Source organism: Rutidosis leptorrhynchoides, chromosome 4 (genome assembly GCF_046630445.1).
Source record: "Rutidosis leptorrhynchoides isolate AG116_Rl617_1_P2 chromosome 4, CSIRO_AGI_Rlap_v1, whole genome shotgun sequence".
Classification (NCBI taxonomy): Eukaryota; Viridiplantae; Streptophyta; class Magnoliopsida; order Asterales; family Asteraceae; genus Rutidosis; species Rutidosis leptorrhynchoides.
In genome coordinates, this window is record NC_092336.1 from 75,911,454 (window position 1) to 75,923,350 (window position 11,897).

General features: G+C 33.1%; 2 protein-coding genes across 3 annotated transcripts; both read right to left on the minus strand.

Annotated features, from left to right (window-relative positions):
• Window positions 1-2,225: 2,225 nt before the first annotated feature.
• On the minus strand, window positions 2,226-4,829 carry LOC139840733 (NEDD8-conjugating enzyme Ubc12-like). Its single transcript, XM_071830982.1, has 7 exons — window positions 4,779-4,829; window positions 4,688-4,691; window positions 4,241-4,345; window positions 3,840-3,948; window positions 3,573-3,651; window positions 2,960-3,076; window positions 2,226-2,608 (listed from the first exon to the last, which is right to left on the minus strand). The coding sequence occupies exons 1-7, from the start codon at window positions 4,827-4,829 to the stop codon at window positions 2,519-2,521; spliced, it is 555 nt and encodes a 184-aa protein (XP_071687083.1). The 3' UTR covers window positions 2,226-2,518.
• A 1,826-nt stretch (window positions 4,830-6,655) lies between these two features.
• On the minus strand, window positions 6,656-11,059 carry LOC139839786 (probable methyltransferase PMT3). 2 transcript variants are annotated; one of them, XM_071829943.1, is made up of 8 exons: window positions 10,893-11,059; window positions 9,509-9,976; window positions 9,201-9,365; window positions 8,905-9,087; window positions 8,191-8,785; window positions 7,572-7,684; window positions 7,271-7,491; window positions 6,656-7,051 (listed from the first exon to the last, which is right to left on the minus strand). In XM_071829943.1, the coding sequence occupies exons 2-8, from the start codon at window positions 9,764-9,766 to the stop codon at window positions 6,733-6,735; spliced, it is 1,854 nt and encodes a 617-aa protein (XP_071686044.1). In that variant the 5' UTR covers window positions 9,767-9,976; window positions 10,893-11,059; the 3' UTR covers window positions 6,656-6,732. The 2 variants fall into 2 exon arrangements, with proteins under 2 accessions (XP_071686044.1, XP_071686045.1); XM_071829944.1 differs by having other exon boundaries at window positions 9,509-9,984.
• Between the last annotated feature and the right edge of the window lie 838 nt (window positions 11,060-11,897).

Sequence of the window (11,897 nt, forward strand, 5' to 3'; positions counted from 1 at the left end):
TATTTGACTAATCTTCTAATATAATCCTAAATAAATAATAAATATTAGGTTTACAGAATTACATGTGTACTAACTTCATAACTTATACTCCGTATATTACCAGGATTAGTAAATAGGAAATATGAGCATATTTACAAGGTCAGGTGCAAAGACGTTAGAACTTGCGGGGCATAACCCAATGATTTCCCACATGTCCTTTGAGTCATGGGATATGAGAGGTTATGTGTTCGATTTTAGGAATGACATGATTTTCTTTAAACAAATTGAAAACCAATAATGGTGGTATATATTGACCCTATAAGGAGGTTTTACCAGATTCGATGTCAAAAAATTCCCATTAAAAAAAAATAAAAATAAAAAAAAAGGTGCAAAGAATTCTTTCAATTTAATTACCATTTCGAAGAGTGAAAGTACGATTAATGATTCCTTGCATTCTTTCCATAGCATAAGCAACCTTTTATCAGTTGCAACTTTTCAACTTTGTGTCATTTCAACATTTATTATTTATATTATAAAAAGAAATAGAACCCTCTAATTTCAATTTTGCATAGCGGATGATACAGAAACTTGAAACGATTTCTACAATTCTAGATGTTTAGTGATAAACTATTGGAACGAGGTTATAAGATCACTCACTAATTATCATGCTAGGGGGATTGATATTTCTAACTATAACTTCCACCTCTATGTCACATAAATACAATAATTGTAGATTATTCAAAGGCTGTAGTCACTTAAAAAGCTACAATAGAAAACAATACAAGTAATATAACCCCACATCGTGTTTTATCATTATGACAATCATCAAAAACAAAAGCTTCATGTTCTTTTTCTTTCTAAACTGTAGGTCATGCCAGAATTTTACCAAACAAACAAATTACCAACCTAAACATTGAATGATACAAAATCGCTACTTTATATAACGTATGCATAATTGGGATTATTTAATTCAAATCCAACTAACATAATACACAAATAAATATAAAAAACTGTTTGTAGATGCAAATGTATATTATAACAAATAATCAACTAAATTATAAGGAGAAACTAAACTCACAATCATACTACAAAACAGAACCATTTCCCTTCTGTAATACTGTACTTTTTTTTTTTTAAATCACAGTGGAAGTATTTAAAACACATAACATTTCTATATTACAATACAACTGGTGTTACTTTTCAAAATAGTTATGTATAGTTATATTAAACATTAGAGTTCTTCAGTGTGTCAAACATAACCCAAGCACGACTATCTTCTCCCGTCCCTAGCATATAATATTCAATGAATACTATAAATACACTATCTAATAGTCATCAAAGACGCTTGAGTTTTTAGGCCTTTCTTTGTCGTCGTTGTTGTTATTTTTATGTTTAGATGAATCTTAATCTTCTGGTTTACCGTTAGATTGAATGTCATCTCTTTGTTCTTTATTTCTAGTCGTGTCCTTGTGCTTGTCGAGCCTCTTAGTTTTTCGGTTGTGTGAGCTTTGTGTAGGTTTGTTTAGTTCTGCTCGGGTTACATGGTTGTATGTTTGAAGGAGGATTCATTTTTCTGATGATCCTTTTTTGTTTAATACTTTAATATATAAGTTTCCTTTTTTTTCCGCTGAGAAAAAAGGTCAAAATAACTCCATACTTCGAGTACTTTTGAGTTGATGATTAAAAACATTTGATAAGGTTTCATGTTAACTATTTAACTTCAGTATTTAGTATATCACAATCATAAAGTTTAGCAAATATCAACACTACCGTTCAGACCTTTTTATTTTTTTTATACTTGTGATAAAAAGATGTACAAAAATAACTCCATACTTCGAGTACTTTTGAATTAATGATTAAAAACATTTGATAAGGTTTCATGTTAAACTATAAAATGTTGTGATTTTCTCTGAGATTGATTTGTTCTCCACTATCTCTACTACTCTGCAATAGTGCTGACCTTCAAAGGGCACAAAAATGCAAAACGACTGATATTCTTGATAATGCTACCGATGAGTTGAAGGTTCTATAGTCGCACCACCCCATGAATGGCTTACAAGATTCAGGGTCACCAGTTAGCTCTAAAATTTTTTTAACAATTTTACCATCAATGCTTGAGCTTAATATTTTAAGCTTAGATAGAAACCAAACAAGTTAAACTTGAGCTTAAGATATTAAAGCACGAAACAAGTCAACATTGAGCCCAATCTCTTTTGTTTATAAACAAGCCGAGTGGAACTCTGTGTCATTTACACCCCTACTAAAAACCAATTCAAGACTACCAAAGAATCAGTAGACCCGAAATGAAACAATTAGAACCATACAAAAGTTGCAACATTTTTAACAACAATTTATCCATACACATTTAGCCAAGTCTGTAATAACCATCATCTTCCCTCGGAGGTTAAATTCATACGAGACCAATTAGTTTTACTTACACGGTAACAACCAAATGCATCATCTATTAAGTTCATATTTTTTTATTTTTTTATTTTTTCGTCACCGCACAAATCATGTATGTTTGTTGAATGCTGGCCCATCAGTAAGTCATGGGTGGCGGGTGAAATCGGGATTTAAACAACCTACGTCTCTTTGGCAACGCTTTTACGAAATCCTCACGATTTGGTTCCTACACAAGAAATCAAGCTATTCAAATCAACAACACAAATAAATAAAATTAAAAAAAAAAAAAAATATTGGTGTTTTGTATGTTCCGTGTTCAGATTATTGCACCATAAAAACGTGATGATTAAGCATTATTTAGTGTCAAGAGAACAGTACAGTACAATCTGCAATAAAACTGATTATTTAACAGCAGAATAAAATTACCTATTTACCCTTTCTTGTTGAAAAAGTTTGAGAGTCAGTAAACTTTTATTACACGACTAATTATCTGATGATTCTAGATAGATATGTGATATCACTTTCAAAAAGCCAATCTAAACACAACAGCCCAAAAGAAGATAAGAAAATTAATTACCACCAACAGATGATCCAATACACAGATGATAGTGTTAATGTTTAAAACTGGTTTCCAGTCTTCTCGAAGGATTTTGAGGCAAACATTTCCATTCGAGTCCATGTTAGGGTGGTCCACCTACGTACAGATAACAACACAACACACAGTTATGATTCAGCTCTTACCAGGAACATTACAATTAAATATAAAGGATTGGGTTACAGGTCAAAATGAGTGAGTGATTGTGTAGTACTGTTCAGATAACCGGGTGGGTTAACCCATAATGAACACATTCCTGCCCACTTAGGAAAAAAGCACAAATAACTAAAGCGTTAATTATAATCTTAAAAGGTAGTATGAACTAAAAAATAGATTATGTATTCATGGATGCTTTTCTAACATAATAGTTAAAAAAAAAAGTAAAACATAGATGACTTTCAGCCTGTTTGACCCATTTTAGACTTATTATTTGAGATAAAACTTGACCCAAAATCAAAACATTCATAAGTAAAAGAGTTGAATTTGTCACCCTGATCCTCACATAACACAACAACATTTACACAAGTAGAAAAGAAACTGCCAAATGAGGAGGATCTTGAACACACTAATAACTACTATAACTATGTGTACGTACCTTTTTGTTGCATCTGACCTTCGGTGCCTCATGGGGATAGATTGGGGAAATCTCGAACATAAACGTAAATGAGCCACCTCTGATAACATATTTCCCAACAGTTGACATCATCATATCATTATTCATATTCTAAATAATGAAACACTTTTAAAAAAATTAGCAACAACAAAAACTTCAATATCATACTACATGTGGGAATCTATTAGCTAAACGGTATATTTAGTTGGAAACAAAGGAAGAAAAGAAAAGGAATAATGATACACTTACAAGTAGTTACCCTCATCTGGCCGAATGGTTACTTCAAAGTGCATTAGATCATCTTTTCCATTTGGGAACCATATGCTACATGTATTGGGTAGGTTTAACTCACTAATATCTGCACACAATACGACAAACAAATAACATACTATAACAAAAAGTGATTGGCTATCAGAAAGTAGGAATCTTTAGTAAAATTATCACCAAGAACTGAGAACCCTCATATCCTCACAAGATGTCACAACAGGTTCAAACCTGTTGTGGTGGCCACGCGAAACAGTCACGGGATAACCCGGTTAGGCTGCGTGGATCGGAGTAAAAATCAGAGAAAGCCTTATATATATTTACCCGGGAACCTATAAACACTAATACTGAGTTCACTCGTTGTTAATTAGTAATGCAGTGTGTACCTTTGTGAAGACGCAACTCCCCCGCACTTTTCTTTTTGCTTGATGGCTTCCCTTTGGAACTTTCAGAAAGCTCCCATTGCTTCTCCTTCAATTTGGGCATATTCACTATACAAACAAACAAACAAACTCTTCAATACTGCAATCAAATCTTATCTGTAAAAATATGACATATTTCCCTAAAAACAAAGGAATAACATGTTTTCCATATTATCCGAATGCTAACAACAATCTAATCAATCTCAACAACACCAAGCAGATCCCAATTATCATAAAAATTATTCCCATTAGAAGTTGACTTAGAACTTAAAAGTTACTACATACTCCTTTCAATAGTATACAATAGTAGTTGAAGATATGATTTACAAACAACATGAAAAAAAAAAAATTGGAGCAGTAGAAAGTATGCTTAGTGAGAATAGAACATATAACAATCATGTTAATATATACTTCCCTGAAGAAAAAAAAAACACATGGTTTATACAGCCATAAACTAACAATGGATGCTAAAATTAAACGTCTAAATGTCAAATATCTATGCCTCATTCCATTTGTTGATATTCTCTATTGTCACAGAGTCACACTGCACCATGTAATGTTGTAGATTGTTGATACCACCCACTATTCAAGAGTTTGCCATAATAAAACATCAAAAGGTGTTAAAAAAACGTTGAGATACTTGAGATGAACTACATCTTTGTTCGAGTTTGGGTTCCTTTTCGTATATGAATATTTCGTAATCTTAGCAAAACACCAAATATAGGGCCATCTAAATATCAAATTCACAGAAAAGAAAAAAAAAATTTGTAATAGTCATTTAATATCAAACAGACACATGATATACCCGATTCAACAAATAAACAAAACAACCAAAAGGGAAAAGAAAAAAAAAAAAATCTAGAAAACTTAGAAATTTCGAGAGCAAAACCCTAAACATGTTAACATAAAAAGTACCCATACATATTATTATTCCAAACAAAATCTATCACTTATACGGTTTAATTACCAAGCATGTTAACAGAATTACGTACAATTGTTCAATAAGCATGTGTGTATATAAACATTAAGGACATAACTGGATCCACAACGAAAAAAAGATGAAAAAGGAAGGTCGATCGTATGCAAAACTAACAGCCCCTTGGTATGAATTCGTTGTTCATAAATACAGCATTGTCGAATCAAAGAATGTATTAAAATTGTGCAGGGATTGGGACTATTGAGAACTAACCTGATTCAATCGACAGATACGAGACACTCGGTTAGGGTTTTGTGGGAGAGTATGAGTAATCTAGGGCAAATAAATGGGTACAGACCTTTTTATGTTCAATCATCCAAATTAGGTGGCGATATGGTTTTTAATTCTAGAGAACCGTCCAATCAATATGTGCAATTTAAAAGACGAAAAATGAGTTTAGTTTTCGGTTTATTCGGTGTAATCGGTTCGGTATATTCACTTTTAAAAATTTTTAGGCCAAAATTGAAACAAAAATCGAATTAAAAACTGAAACAAAGGAGTAAATTGATTCAAGGTGAAGAACTGGAGGCTTTTGGCGACTTATTAAAGACGCTTAAGTGTTTTGATCATGTGAAGGCGGTTATTCTCCTGGTTTTTAGATGAGTCTAAATCTTCCGGTGGTCATCTAGAATGGATTCCATCTTTTTTATTTTAGTTCTTTCATGTTAATACCATTATTAGGCCTTGTATCTTTATAGTTTGTTTTGCGAGCGTAGCTTTTGGTTTTATTAGTACTCGGGTGCTTGGTTTGTAAGTTTGAAAGATGTTTCATTTTTTGATGATTGTTCTTTTGTTATAAAATTCTATTTGTTTTTTCGTAAAAGAAAATAACAAAAAATAATACTACGGGGTAAACCACGCAATCAACGATAACTTGTAACTTGACCTATGAATTCAAATCAAATTGTCAAATTATACATGAACAAAAAAGAACATATATAATGACAACTCTAATGGTTGTCATTAAAAAATTATTACATGTTTCAATTGTTTGTACATTTAATTGAAGTAGTCAAAACACAACTTCTCATAACCAACTCAATGTACTAGTGTTTAATGCTTAATTTTATTCTTAATGACCAGAGCTGTAAATGAGACGAACTACTCGTGAGCTATTCGAATTCGACTCGCAAAAAGCTCAATTTGAGCCAAGTCTAAACGAAAAGCTGCATTGTTTTTTTCTTTCTATACTGGAGGTCATGCCAGAATTTTAACAAACAAACAAACTACCAAACTAAACGTTGAATGATACAAAATCGCTACTTTATATAACGTATGCATATTTGGGATTATTTAATTTAAATCCAACTAAAATAATACACAAATAAATATAAAAACTGTTTGTAGATGCAATTGTATATTATAACAAATAAATCAACTAAATTATAAGAGGAAACTAAACTCGCAATCATACTACAAAACAGAACCATTTTCCTTCTTTTAATACCATTTTCTAAAAATGGTAATCAGGTTCAAAAACTTAGTCTGTTTCCCTTAAGCCTTCACTTGTGAGCCAAAGTTTCTTTTGAACTATCAGCACAACGTCTTCTCCATCTGATTCTGATGATGAATCTGCCACTGCAACTGTTTCCCAGTGTATTGCGCTTAGATATTTCTTTACGAAGTCAATGACGGGTTTTTTGTCTCGAACAATTAGGAAACCTGTTGGCCTTAGAATACGGTCTATCTCGATTAAAAGATCTACACCACTGCAACCCTTCTTCTCGATGATGTCTGAGAACACGTTGCTGGCATGGAGAAGATCGTATGTTCGAGGGTAGGTTGAGTATGCTTCACACCTGAATATACAAGTATCATTGAAAAAGTTAAAATAGATATTAGTGTGGCAAATTCGACATATACATGTAAGAATGGGTCGTATTATGGTTATGTTTATCTCTCACACGTTAAAAGGTCTAAAGAAGCATAAAACTATATTCAACGAATACAACCTAACAACCTTGCTTACTCATTTTCTGAAGCTATAACATAATATATATAAAAAGGGAAACCCATACCAGTTATGAATTGAGCCGATTAAGCCTCTATCATAAATAATCTTCAATGTATTTGGTCCATCTTCAGGGACAACATTCATTACCCAAACATCTTTGGTCTTCAAAGCAGCTCCAAATGAACCCAAATTTGCCTTCATGTCCATCACATTCCTTATAGTGTTTGTCGATATTTTTGGGCTCAATAGATCCCAGTAGTTCTCAACCCTCCGACGCCACAACTCCTGTAGACGTACAGAAAATTTTGTAAATTGACAAGCACAAATTAGATAATTATATACAAGATAGAAAGCTGTATATTTACCGTGTCCTTCTCATACATATCACTTGAATAGCCAAAGTCAGCAAGACGAGGAGGGGGAGCAGTTAGCCTGCGAGGCCATGGAGCCAATCCACTTCCTTTACCTGCATGATCATCTGAATGAAAAATGTAAATAAGTTAAGTGAAGTTCAAACTTATAAAAACATCAATACCTACTTTAAGCAAACGTAGAACTTATAAAAATTCAGTACCTACTTTAAGCAAACGTAGAACTTATAAATTAATCAATACCTGCTCAACGTAGATCTTATAAAAAAATCAATACCTACTTTAACATAACTGTCTAAACATATAAACAAAATCGTTCATTTGTTCAAAAAATCTAAAGCTATAGTTTAAATTCATGTTAAAATGTTGACCGATTTTGACTGACCAACTTTGTCCAACAAATCCGATTTTGACCCATTAACCTACTTTGACCGATTAATTAAACAGATTTTTGAAAATCGGATCGGTATGTTTTTATAAAAGGAGTAATCGGGGTTTTTTACAACAGTGTAATACATGGAGAAGAATTTGAGTTGTTCAACGAACCCATTTCACACTAAACTCAAGTTTGAAGTTATGGTACTGAAAAATTGAAATGATATAAGAAACTTACGATCCGAGTAAGGTGTGATGCAAGCTTCCATGTTAACGCCATACACCGCATCTGGATCGTCATTTGATCGGCACAAAGGAGGTTGAGTGCCAGGAGCTCTCTCCATATAACAATCATTAGTCAAAGGTTTAACCCAAATAACAGTTTGGTTCCTTTTTGCAGCTATTTTCCAGCACATTCGTTCAACAAGTGCACTCATTTCTTTCCATATTCTAAGGTCTTCTTCATCTTGTGCATAAGCTTCTGGTGATGAGTAGGCAAAATAGCCACCTGGTCTAAGCAACCTATCTAACTCAAGAAGTAGTATACCATCCCTTTGAAGCCAATCGATTCTACAACGAGAACAATGAGCAAGTTCAAAAGATCTGCTGGGATAAGGAAGTCTTTTTGTGCCAAGAACACCAAGATATGCGGGAATGCCTCTTTCTAAAGCGAATTGGATCTGATTTTGATGCACGTCATTAGGTGCTAAAGACATTGTGATGATGTCGGATGCAAGAAGATAACCCCCAAAACTTGCAACACCACAACCAACATCAAGAACGGTTCTTAATTTTCCTTCATTGTTCATGATATCATTAGGGAAGTTGAGCATCTGTCAATTCAATTGTCTATCAAATGCAATGAGCAAAAATAAATATGTTTTATTTTTGTAATAATAATAATAATAGATAATAGATAATAGATAGATAATAGACGTGTGGAAATATTTACATTTGCAAGTGATTTGATGTATCTATCAGCTCCTTTGTGGAAATGAGTTCCTCCACCAGGGAATATGATCTTATCACCTTTAACAACCATCCAGTTCTGGTCAGACTTTTCATGTGCAAGGTGGGTGTGTGGTATGTTTGCTTTCCATGCTTCATCTCTACTCTTTGGCCATTTGATCGGGACCTGCAAGAACAAGAGACAACAGGAAGAAAGAATAATAAGATCAGTTAAACTAAACTCAAGCTATTAACATATAGTACCAACTAATTTCATGCGTTGGTCGATTATAATCACACCTTGTACCCTGTTGGGGGAGGAATCAAGCAGTTGAAACGCCTTTCAGGGAGAGGGCAGTGTCTTTCATAGTGCTCCATTAAAGACAAATCCAACTTTAATCTCATCTGGTAGATAAGGTTCCGGTCTAGGCAGGGAATCAACTCAGAGTATCGATCATCACAAACCTTCAGGAAAGAATAATAAGAGATTAAAGTCTATAAAAACTAAGAGTGAGAAAAACCTAACAATTTTAAAAAGCAAAACGTTAGCTACAACGGACTATAGCAAGAGGAGTAAGCTATAATCCTACTGTTTGTTAACAACTTACAGGAAAGCTTTTTGGAACAATGCCATCTTCATCATCTAAGCCAAATTTAAAATCATCTTTCACGCCAAGATCGGATTCTTCATCCCCACCTAAGTAGGATGATCCAAGTTTCCGTAGAGACCGGCTGCCATACTCTAGAGCTGATTCACCTTTACTCTGGGAACCATAATACAAATACAGGAAAAGAAGGAAGACTGCTACAAGAACAAAAGTCGTGAGCAAACGTTTCTTCTGCGATCCATCTGTCCGTCCTCTCATTACTAACGTTACGTTGGATACTCCACAACGCTAACTGGCCACTTAAATGCAAACTTTATAGATCACAAGTATGATCTCATAGTTTTTCCAATAGATAACAGTTGAAGAATCTGGTATTTATTAATGCTCGATATTATGTGCTCTCCCCAGTTTCCGTAGAGAATGAAAGATGGTGGACTATTCCAGATACCAGTTATATTCCTTATCCACCTGTAATGCTAAAAGAAACGTTATTAGTATGATTTGCAGAGCACTCGTAGCATGCTAGTCTTAATCATCAACTCTATTAAAACTTCACTGAATTTTTAACCTTGATGGTAAATGAAAGCGTAAATATTTTCAAGTCCGTACTAAAGATCTCTATAATATCAAAATACACAAACACAATTATAATACCAAAAAATTAACAAACTAGTTTATAATGATAACAGCTCAGTATTCATTCTACATTTCTACCATTTACACTCAGAACTTTCATGCTTTGATACGCCATCAACAAGTGATCCCTAACTCGAGTGATTAAACATACTGATCATAAATAGCATTAATGAGGATCATAACTTTCAGATCTGATCAAGCTGAATCTTGATCACATTACTTATCAAAATAAATAAATCAAAAGGTAAGTTTGCTTTACAGTTATATCAACTCACTCATTGAACGTAACAATTACTTATCATTACTCTATGATTATTTAACTTTCTCCAAATCATATAATGTTACACATCCAGTAAATCGCACATTCTACTAGACATTAACAACATTGATATACACCTTACAAAAGTTAAGATACACTTACTCACATTGATCCGAGCACATATTGAATTACAAAAAACTTTTAACACCAACACAAAATCATTATATTTATAATGCTTGAGCTCGATTGAATAAGTACAACGTTCAAACTCACATTACATCAAACAAAATTTAAGTCAGTATGATATATTCATCAAATGCAACTATACAAATCAATCAAATGCACTACGCATCTGATCTACAGATATAAGCAATATCATCGTCATAAACAATCACACAGCACAAATTCACGGATAGGAACTGAAAATTTAACAATTCAAAATCAGATCTAATATCTTAAACAACTGGATAACAGAAAAAGTGAACTTACAGGAGTCCCGATTACAGATCTAGATTCTGAATTTCCAATCGAAGTGTAAGCGATTGTAGACTGTGAAATTTGATGTATATGTAGGATATGTATAGATATAGAAGAATATTTTATATATGAACAGAATAAGTTGGGGTAGATCTGAAAGCATGAGCGTATGACAGTGAAAAACAAAAGAAAAAAAAATAGTGTACGGTTGAACGCGGTGGATATTAGTTTATTATTTTCAATGGTTTAGAGCTTAGACCCCTTGATTTATGGATTTGTTACACCTTCAGTCCTTTTAACATTTCAACATTTTATAACAAGAAGGTCCAATACAGGACAGAGTGTCGGTGAGTAAAGTGGAGGGTAAATTGCATGAATAGGTTCCCATGTGAGTTATTTAAAGAGGAACCCCACTACTTCTAATTATTTGCAAGTGTATCCTAAATAGGAGTATTTGCATGAGTGTAGGATAGAGACATTTAATATTGTGTTTGTTATAATTCAGTAGGCTTATAACTACCTTTAGTGGTTTGATTCTTGATGTTATAATTCAGTAGGCTTATAACTACCTTTAGTGGTTTGATTCTTGATGTTATAATTCAGTAGGCTTATAACTACCTTTAGTGATTTGATTCTTGATTTAGAATACTAATAATGAAGTGTAAGAACAAAGATGATAATGGAGAGAAAGAAAGAAACACTTTGTAAGTGTGAGAAATGGTGCAAGTTTAATGCTTGCATTCATGAGTATTTATAGCCTAAAATCTCAATATAAAAATACATACTTTGTGTACCAAAATTGACTATATGTATACACCAAAATTGACTATCCATATCTATATTATTATTATTATTATAACACTCCCCCTTGGATAGCAATTTTATTTTGTTGAAGATCAACTATAAATTAGTGCCTCGTTAAAAACCTTGCTAAAGAAAACCCAGTGGGAAAAAACTTTAGCTAAGGGAAAAAGAGTGCAGCATGGAGTTGACTCCCCCTCAAGTAGACATCGCTTC